This window comes from Cricetulus griseus, assembly GCF_003668045.3.
Source record: "Cricetulus griseus strain 17A/GY chromosome 1 unlocalized genomic scaffold, alternate assembly CriGri-PICRH-1.0 chr1_0, whole genome shotgun sequence".
NCBI classification, from domain to species: domain Eukaryota; kingdom Metazoa; phylum Chordata; class Mammalia; order Rodentia; family Cricetidae; genus Cricetulus; species Cricetulus griseus.
In genome coordinates, this window is record NW_023276806.1 from 64,425,623 (window position 1) to 64,440,247 (window position 14,625).

A 14,625-nucleotide genomic window follows, 5' to 3' on the forward strand; every position below is an offset into this window, starting at 1 on the left:
TGCCTCTGCCTCTGCCTCCTAGAGTGCTGGGATTAAAGGTGTGCGCCGCCACCACCCAGTTCACTCTGGACTTCTAATCTCCCTGCTTCAGCATCCCACTCCAACCCCCACACCCAGTGATGGGATTATAGTTCTGTGCCACTGAACCAGGTTTGAGTTTTTTCATATCTGATTTCCAGAAGGGCTAGCTTATGGCTCAGACTATTATAGGACTACATTTGAGGCTGCTTGTGATCTGTCCTTTGGTACTGAAAACAGAATCCTTTTGTTGTTAATTTTCTTCAAAGATGGTCCCACTGTGTAGCCCTGTCTGGTCTGGAAGTCACTATGTAAACCAAGTTAGTTTTGAACTCACAGAGATAAACTTGCTTCTGCCTCCTGAATGCTGGGATTAAAGGTGCTTGCCAACACACCTGGCTAATTATCCCACTCAATTTCAGCAAGTGCAGATGGCCTGAGCTCATGGATTCCACAACAGAAGCTCAAATTAAGTCTCATGAAGGTTCCCACATTTATCCCCTTTGTCTTTCTACCAAAGATATCTGTCCTAGTGAATGTATCTACTTAAAAAAACTCCAGACAAGGGGCTAGAGGGATAGCTCAGCGGTTAAAAGCACTGACTGCTCTTCCAGAGGACCTGGGTTCAATTCCTAGCACCGACATGGCATCCAAGAACTGTCTATAACTCCAACATCTGACACCTTCCCACAGACATACATGCAGACAAAACACCAACATAGTTAAAATGAAAAAAACAAACAAAGAAACAAACAAACAAACAAAAACTCCAGACAACATGAGCATCAAAGTCCACACAACTGGCTTCTGCCCAGGGTGTCACACAGAGACACAGCTCCTTCAGAGCCAGGTGGGTTATGTTGGGCTTCAGCATTACCTAATTTTGCTCGACAGCTCTTCTCTTCCCGACTCATTATCCTGGGCAATGCTCCACTCAAACACCATGCCCGCCAAAGTACTAAACGTGTTTCCTGTAGAGCAAGCCAAAAGCAGGCAAAACAGAATCATAAATTCCAAAACATTCAAGTATCTTCAACAAGAAAGGGACTAACTAGAAAGTCACCTTAGGCCTTTTTCTGTACAAAGCTTTTATTAATGGATTAAAACACACGCATGAGGAAGATCCTGACAAAACAATATGAGTGCTGTTCCCAACAGGCTGTCCTTATTTATTCAGGTTTTTCAAGACAGGGTTTCTCTGTACAACCCTGGAACTCACTCTGTAAACCAGGCTGGGCTTGAACTCACAGAGATCCACCTGCCTCTGCCTCTTGAGTGCTCAGATCAAAGGTGTACGACACCATGGCCTACCTCCAACAGGCTTTCCAAAGTGAAAGGGACCCACCTGGACCCACTGCCAGCAGGTGAAGCTTCTGCAGTCTCTCTGCTCTTTTCTGAGGCCATCTAACAGATGCCTTGTGGTTGACAGGCATACTTAACCCTGGTTCCTTCAACATAAACTACATTCCAAAAGTTACTTTTTCAAGTCTTAAAAATTAGCCCAGAGCTGAGTGTTGGTGACACATGCCTTTAATCCCAGCACTTGGGAGGCAGAGGCAGGTGGATCTCTGTGAGTTCTAGAGCAGCCTGGTCTATAGAGCGGGCTCCAGGACAGCCTCCAAAGCAATACAGAGAAACCCTGTCTCGAAAAACCAAACAAACAAACAAAATTAGACCAGTAGTGTTGGGTACTGAGGTGGCTCAGTGGGCACAGGCACTCACTATGCAAGCCCGGCTATCTGAGCTCCATCCTGTGACGTGGAAGGAGAGGGCTGTCCTCTACCTCCACTGCATGCCATAGCAGGCCTATGCGCACACACAGACACCACAGTAAATAAAGCTTTAAAACCTGTTTACGGGGGCCAGAGAGATGACTCAGCCGTAAGAGCACTGACTGTTCTTCCAGAGGTCCTGAGTTCAATTCCCAGCAACCACATGGTGGCTGACAACCACCCTGAATGAGATCTGGTACCCTCTGCTGTCATGCAGGCAGAAGACTGTATACATAATAAATAAATAAAATCTTAAAAAAAAACTGTTTACTAAATAATTTACAAATATAATGATAACTATTTTAATATCATTTTACAACATTAGTATAGTGTATTTAAGGCAACATAAAGTGGGCAGTGGTGGCCCATGCCTTTGATCCCAGCACTCAGCAGGCAGAGGCTTGTAGATCTCTGTGAGTTGGAAGTCAGCCTGTTCTACAGAGAGAATTCCAGGACAGCCAGACTATATAGTGAGATCCTGTCTCAAAAAACAAAACAAAACAAAACAAAACAAAACAAAGGCAGAGGCAGGTGGATCTCTGTGAGTTTGAGACCAGCCTGGTCTACAAGAGCTAGTTCCAGGACAGCCTCCAAAGCCACAGAGAAACCCTGTCTCAAAAAAACCAAAACAAACAAACAAACAAAAAACAACAACAACAAAAAGTCAGTGCTAGTGAGATGGCTGCCCAGCCTGAGGACCTCAGTTGGAGCCCCAGGACCCACATGGTAGAAGGAGAGAAATGACTTCCACAATTTGTACAATGACGTCTACATGTACCATAGGACACACAGGCCCTATCCCATATACTAATTTCTTTTTATTTTATTTATTTTATTTCATGTGTATTGGTGTTTTTGCCTGCGTGTATATCTATGTTTGGGTGCTGGATCACTTGGGATTGGAGTTATAGACAGTTGTGAGCTACCATGTGGGTGCTCTAAACGGAACCCCAGGTCCTCTGGAAGAGCAGCAAGTGCTATTAACAGATGAGCCGTCTCCCCAAGCCCGACTAATTTCTTTTAAATTCCAGAAAAATAGCAGTAGCATTTTTCAAGAAGGCAGCTAATACATTGAACACATTCTGCACTGCCAACCCTCCTGCACGTGAGCCCCAAATGAGGCTCACAGGGCATTCACAATCTGCTGCCGTCACACAGTTCCTGCTTCTGAGTGCAACATGAAGGAGTATTGCTCTGTTTTAGGTACACTTTTTCTCAGACTGTCTTTGGTCCCTTACCTTTAGCATCCAGGGCCCTCACCATCAGTTCCAGGGGTGCATCGTCCACATACAGCTCTCGGGTTCGAGATACAATTTCAATGCTGTCGATCACATCAACCTTAACATCACAACGCAGCTCATGGTCGGTCACTGCAAGGGAGTCAAAGCTGAGTAGTTAAGTAAATTGTCACCAATCTATTAAATGTCTCAAATACTTAGAATTTAAAGGTTATAGCAAGGCCAGCAGCCAGGGCTATGCAGACAGGCTGTCTCAAAAAGACAAAAAGGAAACCTCCTTGAGTAAATGTCCTGCCAAGCCTATGTTCATGCAGTGCCCTCAGAGGCCAGAGGCTGCATTGGATCCTGGAACTGGAGTTGCAGATGGTTGTGAGCCACCATGTGGGTGCTGGGAACTGAGCAGAGTTCTCTGGAAGAGCAGCCAGTGCAGTTAACTTGTTTTCTCAATGCCAGAGAACAGCTTTACGAGTTGGTTCCAGGGCTGAAGAGATGCTCCTCCACTAAGAGCTGTGTGTCAGGCCGGTCCCTGATTCCCTGCAGAATTGTTTGATAACTTTTCTTATATGCCAAGTTCCTAACTAATCCAAAAAGGCCTGAAAGAGACGGTGATTACAGTGACAAATGCTTATAATCCTGGCATCTTAGAGGCTAAGGCAAGAATACTGCAAGTCCTTCAGCCACACTGGGTTGGTATATATTAAGACCCTGTCACAGAAAATAAAACCCAGAGCTCACTGTACAGCCCTGGCTGGCAGGGAATTCAGAGGCCCTCGTGTGTGTGTGTGTGTGTGTGTGTGTGTGTGTGTGTGTGTGTGTGTGTGTGTGTGTGTGTGTGTGTGTGTGTAGACACCCTGAGTTACACATATACAATAAATCCCAGGCCACCCTGGAAACAAACTAAAACCCCAGTGCAAAAAAAAAAAAATTGAATTAATCATCTTGAAACTACTTTAAAATGTTTTATGTGTTTGGGTGTTTTGCCTGTATATATGTCTGTGTGCAGTGTGCATGCAGTACCCTTGGAGGCCAGAAAGGGACAAAGATCCCCTGGAACTGGAGTTATAGAAGACTTTGAACTTCCCTGTGATGCTATAAATTGAATCTGGTCCTCTGGAAGAGCAGCTAAGTGCTCTAGACTCTGAGCCACCATTTCAGTGCCTGAAACTCCTTTTTATGTATATTAGGGTTGAACAAGCAAGAGGATACATAAAAGATAATGAAGGTCAGACTTTTTAAAAAATTATTTCTTGGCTGAGCAGTGGTAGCAAACACCTTTAATCCCAGCCAGCACTCGGGAGGCAGAGACAGGTGAATTTGAGGCCAGCCTGGTCTATAAAGCTACACAGAAAAACCCTGTCTCGGAAAAATATATATATTTCTCTGTCTCTATCTCTGTCTTTCTGTCTCTGTCTTTCTGTCTCTGTCTCTCTGTCTGTCTGTCTGTCTCTGTGTATGTGTGTGCGTGTGCGTGTGCGTGTGCGTGTGCGTGTGCGTGTGCGTGTGTGTGTGTGTGTGTGTGTGTGTGTGTGAACATGTGTGCCATTGCAGGCATGTGGATGCTAGTTGACAACATTGTGGCTTGGTTCTCTCCTTCCACCTTTACATGGATTCCAGAGATCAAAGTTAGGTAACTAGGCTTGGTGACAAATGCCTTTACTTGCTGAGCCATCTCACGACAACAGATCTGTCTTTCTGAGAGCAAAGTTACACATAAACAAAGGAGAAAAGTCTAGAATGAGTTGAGATTAGACTTAAATCTATCACTATGAGTTCACATGTATTTTAATACACACACACACACACACACACACACACACACACATGCAACTAGACACATACAGAAATAAATATAGAGATCTGTGTACACACAGGCTGGCATGCGCACGTTTCTTTCTTAGCTCTCTCTGCTAAGAGAACCTAGAAACTGGGACACTCCCTTAGCAACAAGCACACTAGCATCTAGATCTGGCTGTCTAAATATAACTCTAGAGCTCAAAAGCAAGGAAGTGCTGTTCTGGGGACATAGCTTAGTTGGTAGAGCATTTGACTAGCATGAAGGAAGCCTGGGGCTTGATCTCCAGCACTGCATAAACACAGCATGAGGTGCACACTTGTAATCCCAGGACTGAGGATGTGGGAGCAAAAGTATCAGAAGTTCAAGGTCATGACTAGCTAGCTATATAGTGAATCAAAGGCCAGAAGTGGCTACATGACCTTATCTTAAAAGGGGGGAGGGGCTGTAATAGGGGCACATTCAAAGGATACAAGAACCAACCTGCAGGATACTATACATGGAAGATATGAGTTACCACAGTATTCTAGTTTTCTTTCTATTGCTGTGACAAGCATCAAAGCCAAAGGCAATTAAAATGCAGAAAAGACTTTTTTCATTTTATAGCCTGCAATCCATCATTGAGAACAGTCCAAATAGGATCTAAGTAGGAATTTAAACCAGAAAGCATGAAGAACATTGATTGTTGGCTGACTCGAAGGCCAGGACCATTTGCCCAGAGAATGGTGTCACCTTCATACATCCATTTACAACAAAGACAATCAATGCCTCATAGATAGGACAATCTGATCTAGGCAATTCTTCAGTTGAGACTCCCTTCTCAGGTGACTTTCTTGGGCTGTGTCAAGCTGACAATTAAAACTAACTAGGACACACTGCATTGGAATATACCCTCTGTCCCCATAAGCTGAGTCCATGCTGACATAAAAGACTGAGTAAGGTATTCAATGGGAAGATGTCATACGTAAGATGGAAGACATCTTTCTTTTACAATACTAGTTACTAAATATAGAAGAAATGAGGGAAAGGGTATAGGGAGACACCCTAGCCCCGCCCAATAGTCCTGGGACAGGTACCAGGTGGACCCAGGACTCGCCCATAAGGGCGTGGTGAAGGAAAGCCGGGGTGACGTAAGGGAGCTTCTTAAGGGGCTGCACGTGGGGACCCTGACCCTTTTGTTCTGGCCGCGCTTGCTGGGTTCTATAACCTAGCTCTGGCCTGTGTTTTGCCTTGGTGTCTTCTTGAATAAAGAGACATTAATCTTACAAAAGGGGAAGAGGGCAACCATCTGAACATCACAGCAGTTAAGACTCACAGAGGGCAGGTGTGGTGGTACACACCAGAAATCCCAGCATTTGGGAGGCAGAGGCAGGAGGGTTGCTACCAGTTCCAGTTTGGCCTAGGATATACAATAAGATAACCTGTTTCAAAAACCAACCAAGGGTGGTGGTGGGGGGTGCTGGAGAGATGGCTCAGCGGTTAAGAGCACTGACTGCTCTTCCAGAAGTCCTGAGTTCAATTCCCAGCAACCACATGGTGGCTCACAACCATCTGTAATGAGATCTGGTGCCCTCTTCTGGTGTGCAAGCATGCATGCAGATAACTGTATACATGATAAATAAATAAAATCTTTAAAACTACAACAACAACAACAACAAAACTGACCAAGGGGGCTGGAGGAATGTCTCAGCAGTTAAGAACACTGGCTATTCTTCCAGAGGACCCAGGTTCAATTCCCAGCACCCAGATGGCAGACCACAACTGTCTATAACTCCAGTCCAGGGTACCCGACACCTTCATACAGATATATATGCAGGCAAACCACCAATGCAACAACAAACAAGCAAACAAAAAGATCCATCTGGAGCAGTGGTTCTTAACCTTCCTAACACTTCGACCCTTAATACAGTTCTCCTCAGGTTGTGGTGACCCCAACCATAAGATCATTTTTGTTACTACTTCATACTGTAATTTTGCTACTATTATGGATTGTAATGCAAGTATTTGTGTTTTCTGGTGGTCTTAAGTAACTCCTTTGAAAGGGTGGTTAAACCACCCCCAAGGGGTTGTGACCCACAGGTTGAGAACTAGTAATCTAGAGAGAGATGGCTCGGCAATTAAAAGCAGTTGCTACTCTTGCAGAGGACCCAGGTTCAATTTCCAGGACACACATGGTGGCTCACAGCTTTAATTCCAGTTCTAGGGGATGCAATGCCCTCATCTAGCCTACATGGACACCAGGCATGAAGTGGTATACTTACATATATGTAGGCAAAACACATATACACACTGTCTTAGTTATTTTTCTACTGCTGTTCAACACCATGACCAAGGCACCTTATAAAAGAAACTGTTTGGTTGGGCTTACGGTTTCAGAGGGTCAGAGTCCGTGATGGGGAGCAAAGGCTTGGAGGCAGCAACAGCTGGGAGCTTACTTCTTGATCCAAAAGTAGGAGGAAGAAAGTCACTCTGGGAATGGCTTTTGAAACTCACCCCCATCCCTACAGTGCCATACCTCCTCCAACAGGGCCATACCTCCTAATCCTTCCCAAACAGTTCCAGCAGCTGGAGACCAAGTATTCAAACATATGCCCCCATGGGTACCCTTCTCATTCAAAATAACACACACACACACACACACACACACACACACACACACACCATAATAAAGTCTTTCTTTAAAAAATCCATGCATATGTGTTAACATTAGTGGGTGAAACCTTTAAGGAGGGGCAGTATATATCAAAGTATCTTCCCCAAATATTTACTAGCTACTGTGCTGCCTAATATATCACCATAGGCTCTTTGACAATGTTCCCTCCAAGGTGGAGCATAAATCTTTCTCCTTTGTCTGTGGGGCTGGACTCAGTGATCATTTTTCATGACTAGCATAAAGGAAGAGGGGAATGGGAACTTCACAGACACACCATCTGAGTCAAGTGTTACCACAGTCACTGGCATCACACACTCTGGTACACAATGCAAAGCAAAGGCACTTTACCTCCAAATCACCCTAAAACTACAACCCGAACTGTTCAGCTGGAAGCTTCAGCTCACCCCTGCATGGTCCTGGAAAACCCATTCTTGTCTCTCCAAACCCCACCCTCTCAGAGAATCTCCAAACAAAGGAAGACACCAAAGTGCCCAGTTCCACATTCTTGTCAGCTAGTGTAGCTTTCTCCCCTCAAGTTGCCATCCACCCAAGTTCCCACCTAAAGTGCTCAGCTTTTGGCCAAACTTGGGCACAAACCCAGCTTGGGGCAGACATCACCCCTAGCCTGCAACCAAATATAATCTCCTTGCTTTAGTTTGAACATGTGGCTTCTCTGGCCTCGATCTCTGGGACTAGAGTACCTGCCTGGAAATTGCTTTGCTCAAATAAACCTGTTGTTATACTTTTTGAATAGGCTTGATCTGGTATGATGCATCTATGGAGAAACCTATTATCAGAAGCAGAAGCCTATTACAAACCATCAGACAACCCCAAACTGAGGGACATCTGACCAACACTATTTACTTGTAGTACTGGGGACTGAACGCAGAGCCTTATACATTCTAGTCAAGCTCTCTACCACTAATCAATCAATCTCTCTCTCTCTCTCTCTCTCTCTCTCTCTCTCTCTCTCTCTCTCTCTGTCTTTCTCTCTCGTTTTTCAAGACAGGGTTTCTCTGTGTAGCTTTGGAGCCTGTCCTGGAACTTGCTCTGTAGACCTGGATGTTCTTGAACTCAGAGATATCTGCTGCCTCTGCCTCCTGAGTGCTGGGATTAATGGCATGAACCACCACTGCCCAGTCCCTAGCCTTCTTTTTAATTTTAATACCCCTACTGGCCTTGAATCCATGATCCTCCAGCCTCCATCTCCCAATGGCTGGGGTTACAATTCCACACCACTAAAGCCTGGCTCCACAACACTTTAAAATGTCAAAAACTTCTGAGATGCCATTTGTGGTGGTGTACTCCTGTATCCTTAGCACCTAGGAAGTGGGGGCAAGAGGATCAGGAATTCAAGCCCAGCTTCAACTATATAGTGAGTTCCAGGACAGCCTGTGCTACATGAGGCCCTGTTTGGGAATTCAGTGAGCAAAATGTTTGTTTTACAACCATGAAGACCCAAGTTTGGATTTGCAGAACACACATAAAAGCCAGGCATGGTGTGACACACCTTTGTCACCCCAGAGCTAGGTGAGTGAAGACAGGCGATCCTGGAGGCTCACTGGCCAGGCATCCAACCCTAAAGATTGAGTTCCTGATTCAAAGAGAGACGCTGCTTCAAAAATAAGATGAAGAGCAACTGAAAAAGACACCAGAAGCTAAGCTCTAGCCTCCATATGAACATCACATACACAATGCAATCTGCAATCTTGGCACTTAAAAGGCTGAGGCAAGAATATCACCATTTCAAGGCTATCCTAGACTAAGAGACCTTGTCTCAAAAATAAACAAACAAAACTGAAAAAAATAAAAAAAAGCCAGGAGCCAGGATGCACACCTTGAATCTGAGCACTCAGGAGACAGAGGCAGGTGGATCTCTGTGAGTTCAAGGTCAGTCTGGTCTACAGATTGAGTTCCAGGAAAGAAAGGGATACACAGTGAAACCTTGCCTCAAAAGGTAAACAAACAAAAGAAATCCAGGCAGTGGCATATCTTCAATTCCTGTACTTGGGAGGCAGAGGCAGGTAGATCTCTGGGAGTTTGAGGCCAGCCTGGTCTACAAATCAAATTTCAAGCTAGCCAGGGCTACACAGTAAGACTGTGTCTCAAAAACAAAAACCACACACCCACAAAACCACAACTAGGACCTGTGAGATGGCTTAGCAGGTAAAAGCACTTGCTCCTAAAGCAGACAATCTGAGCTCAATCCTGGGGGCCCACAAAATGTAACAAGTGTTTTTAGGTTAAGTATGGCACATGTCATTACCCAGCACCTGGGAGTCAGAGGCAGGTGGATCTCTATGAGTTTGGGAGAATCCTAATCTCCATAAGTGAGATCATGTCTCAAAAATAATCAAACAAGGGCTGGAGAGATGGCTCAGTGGTTAAGAGTACTGACTGCTCTTCCAGAGGACCTGAGTTCACCTCCCAATACCCACATGGCACCTCACAACTGTCTATAATTCCAGTTCCAGGGAATCCGACACCCATGGCAAAACACCAAGGCACATAAAATAAAAATAAATGAATTAAAAAAAAAACAAGGGGGCTGGAGAGATGGCTCAGAGGTTAAGAGCACTGACTGCTCTTCCAGAGGTCCTGAGTTCAATTCCCAGCAACCACTTGTGGCTCTCAACTATCCGTTATGAGATCTGGTGCCCTCTTCTGGTGTGCAGATATACATGGAAGCAGAATGTTGTATACATAATAAATAAATAAAATCTTAAAAAAATCAAACAAACACTCAAAACAAAACAAAACAAAAAAATAGGATGTTAAAATCACACCATTAAGCTTTTTAAATCATATTCATTTTACCTGTATGTATGTGGTACACACAACACGCACAGGTACACATGTCATGGTGCGTATGTGTAGATGTTAGTCAGTCCATGTGCACCATGAGGAAGGAGAGAGACAAGACTTATGGGTCCCAAAGACTTTAATAAATCACCACATAAGCAGGTAGCTGATGGATCATTGGAGCCCTGATCAATCGCCTGGAAAGGACTCAGGAGCCTTGTTTCTCCTGACAGTCCTGAGCAGGGGCAGGAGTAGGGTTTATAAGCAGAAAAACCAGAAAAATTTGTTGCCAAGTTAGTTACATTTTTCACCAATCAGGGGTCCAAGATGAGGGACTTTCCCTTTGTGTTCCATTATTGTCAAGCAACACAGAATGTCCAACCAATCAAATTCATTTGTTCTTTCTGTTGTTAGAAACAGCCATAATGTTTTAGAGAACTAGGATCGTAACAGACTGTTTCTATTGTCTAATGAGGAGGTTGGTCAGCAGTTCGAAAGCTCTCTGTTCCCCTAGGGCTTGGGAACTTGAACTGTGTTTCACCCTACAGATAAAATGGAATCTGAAGTCAAAATGGCAATAGTTAGGCCAAGATCTTTATCCTGCTCCCTTCAGAGATCAGAGGACAACATTTAGAATTTGTCTTGTTCCTTCTACTCCAGGCTGTCAAGCTTGACAGCAAGCACCTTTACCCCCTGAGCCATCTCACTGGTCACAGAAATATGATTTCTATCCGAAATCTTTTTTAAGTTCTTAATACTTCAAGCAAAAAACGTTTGTGTTAATTCTTTATATAAGACATTATCTTACTCATCTTTGCTTCTAACATACCCTTTTCTTGCCAGACGTGGCAATGTACATCTTTAATCTCAGCACACAGGAGGTTAATGCATGAGCATCTGTGAATTCAAGGCCAGCATGGGTTACATAGTGTGTACCAGGGCCAGGCAGACCCTGTCTCAGAACTCTAAATAAATGGCTAGACATGGTGGCGTACACCTTCAATCCTACCACTTGAGAGGCAGAGAGCCTGGTCTATATACTGAATTCCAGGCCAGCCAGGGCTATATAGTGAGACCCTATCTCAAAGAAAAACAGCCACAAAAACCAAACAAGAAAATCCCATAACATACCTACTTCTCGAGCAAGAATAATGCTGCTGAGGCGGATTGGTTGGGTGGATTCAGCAACAAGAACAGCTCTTTGGGAACAAGAGGTGCCATTTTTATATAAAGGCTCAATGGTAACTGCATCGTGATGAGTGGAATGCCTTCCAAAACAAAATGGTTAAGAGCATGAAATGTGTGGCTCAAGGCAGCATAAGGAAGAAATGTCTACTTCTCCCATGTTGCATACTATGAGGTATGCCTAATGACACTCTAAAGGAGCAGCACACTGTCAGGGGACACAAGAATTAAAACAGGACAGTGATCTCTTGTGCAAAGATCTAAAATGTTATATTCCTCCCAAGATGTTTAAAAGAAGACTCACACTGGGCTGTGGCAGAGCACACTTTTAATCTGAGCATTTAGGAGGCAGAGGCAGGCTGATCTCTGTGAGTTTGAGGCCAGCCTTGTCTACAGAGTGAGTTCCTGGACACGCAGGGCTACTTGGAGAAACCTTGTCTCAAAAAACAAAAGAAGACTCACACTGTAAGAAAATAACATTGGGACTGTGTTGGCAACCCGATAGGGCTTCCTCTTACCTTGAGAAATAATTTCCTGTAAGTCTAGAAACTGCACTGCTATCTAAGATGGAAAAGTTGCCTACTTTCTGAGACCAAACAAAAATACAAAACAATCATTTGCATCTTGGCTGGATGGAAAGCTCTCTATACTAGAACTATCCCTGAATGGTGGCCATCACATTGGGTCATCTCCAAGCCTAAGTTCCTTACACTTCTTCATGAAATGAGAGTTGGAATTCTTGTACTCTGGGACAGAAACCTCACTATTTCTCACAGAAGGCAGGGAAGTGTTTAGGGATGTAGTTCCTTAGCAGAGAGCTTGCCTAGCATGTGCAAAGCCATAGTTGAACCCTCAGTTCTGCAAAGATGCAGGAAGAGGAAATCGCTTTCATTTAGGATAAATGTTCTGGTATCACTTTAGTTAAGCTCCCTTACAATTCAGGTAACCACATGACCTGCCATTGGGTTTATCTTTTCGTCATAAGGTCATTGTCCCTGAATTGACTACTCTGTATCGTGCCACGTCCATCATACAAGCAGATCTCTAGGAATGATGAATCGTGTCTTGTTACTCTAGTTTTGTGGTTGCTGTCAGGGTCTTCTAATGTGTCTCTCACTTCACCTGTTTCTGTTTCCATCATAAATTCCTCAAATTGGGGAAAATGAATGGCAGCAGTGTCTGACAGAGGGTTTGCCTGTGCCAAACAGTTGTTTGCACCGACTGTCTCAACAGGGAGGCTATCAGACGTCCATCCTAGTTAATTTCTTACTTAAAGAGACTCACAATTTAGGGTATATCCCACCCAAGGATGCCATGTTCAGGCACCTCCACACCGCAGGACCACACCACATTCCTGTAATCCTTTCCCTCTTCATCCTGGGAACAAGATCCTGTGACCTCTGGCGCCCCTCACCAGGTGTAGCAGCCTCGCTGCGCCTCCAGCAAGAAAGGCACCCGGCCTGGCTCGCGGCTGAACGGCAGTAACACTTGCGGCACATTGAGTTTGTTGGCCAAGGTCCCAACTAAAAACAGGAAGAGGTGGTGTGGAGTCAGGGAGAAAAAGAGCCCGAAGCTTTGGGGTCCCGGAGCCCTGGAGGCAATCATGGCTACCGCCTTGATCTCAGCTTCCCACTCCACTACTGGGCCCACACCAACACCAGCCAATCCGCAGCCACAACGTCAGCGGATGCCTTTCTTGCTAGGAATTGTGGGTACTTTTAAATGCGTCAAACGCTCACACGCAAAGTTCGGGCACAGACCGCAAAGCCACTTTACTAAATGTTTGATGGTAAACTTTACTAGCAAAGAACCAGGCAGAAACGTCCAAAAATCCAAGCAGGCCTCCCATCTCAACTCCGCATTTTATTGTTTGGCTCTATTTTAATATTTTTAATAAAATAGGGAAGACTCAGCCGGGCGTTGGTGGCGCACGCCTTTAATCCCAGCATTCGGGAGGCGGAGGCAGGCGGATCTCTGTGAGTTCGAGGCCAGCCTGGTCTCCAGAGCGAGTGCCAGAATAGGCTCCAAAGCTACACAGAGAAACCCTGTCTCGAAAAACAAAACACACACACACACACACACACACACACACACACACACACACACACACACACACACACACTGGGGTGAAACTCATGGGGTGTGTGTTCAAGGGTCTGGGTTCACTCCCTAATACTAAATAAAAGAAACAAGTCAGCATTAGTCTAGGGTCATAAATGGAAAAAGTCCAGTCTCTAGCATTAAACAGCTGCCCTTAGTCAAGGTATGTATGCTATTTGTACTAGCAATCAGATTTACGTCCTGCTTCCAGACCATAGTGCAGGATAATGGACAATGGCCTCAGAAGCATCTTTGAAAGCCATTATCTCATGCAACCTGACTCATCAAAATACTCTGGGAGCACTAGTTTTCTACTGGGGTGTGGTGGCCCGCAGAGGCAGGAGGATCAAGAAGCCTAGTCTACAAAGCAAACCCTCCCAAAGGAGCAGGGAGGTGGTGTGCTTGTCAGGTGAGCACGAGGACCGGAGTTCCCAGCACCCACATAAATCTGGGGTACGTCAGGGTGGTGGTGTCGACGGTGGCGCACACCTTTATTCCTAGCCCTCAGGAGGCAGAGGCAGAGGCAGGTGGATCTCTGTGAGTTTGAGGCCAGCCTGGTTTACAAGGCAAGTTCTAGGACAGCCAGGACTGTTAAACAGAGAAAGCCTGTCTCAACTCCCCTTCCCCCAAACAGCCTAGAAACAGGGTACAGCATGCCTCTCATCCCAGTACATTAGGGAGTCAAAGACAGAAGGGTCTTGAGTGCCAGCTAGACTAGCTGAATCTGTGAACACTAGGTTCAGTGAGAGACCCTGCCTCAAGAAACAGTGAATAGTGACTGAGGAAGATATCTGGTATCAGCCCCTGGCCCCCATGAAATGCCCCTCCACATATACACAGCAAAAACAAATGGAAAAAAACTTGGTTTTCTCCCAGCATTCAAGAGTATTTAGGAGAATGAGCAACATTATGTATTAAGGAGTCTCATAAATCCATGGAATTATATGGTTGTAATGACAAATGTATAGTTCATTCTGTTAGATTATGTGACCTATCGTCATGTTGCCTCCAGTGTACAGGTGATGACATTAAAGAACTTACATCCAGACATACTTCCACCCTACC

General features: G+C 44.9%; 1 protein-coding gene across 2 annotated transcripts in view; it reads right to left on the reverse strand.

Annotated features, from left to right (window-relative positions):
* The window catches only part of Nup210l (nucleoporin 210 like), a 90,810-nt gene extending 77,394 nt beyond the window's left edge, over positions 1-13,416 (reverse strand). For both annotated transcript variants that reach the window (XM_035451586.1, XM_027393322.2), the window contains exons 1-4: positions 12,875-13,416; positions 11,407-11,543; positions 3,029-3,160; positions 896-989 (exon numbers count right to left, since the gene is read on the reverse strand). In XM_035451586.1, the coding sequence (XP_035307477.1) occupies positions 896-989; positions 3,029-3,160; positions 11,407-11,543; positions 12,875-13,065 (554 nt within the window). In that variant the 5' untranslated portion in view covers positions 13,066-13,416. The remainder of the gene's footprint in view (positions 1-895; positions 990-3,028; positions 3,161-11,406; positions 11,544-12,874) is intronic.
* Positions 13,417-14,625: the final 1,209 nt, after the last annotated feature.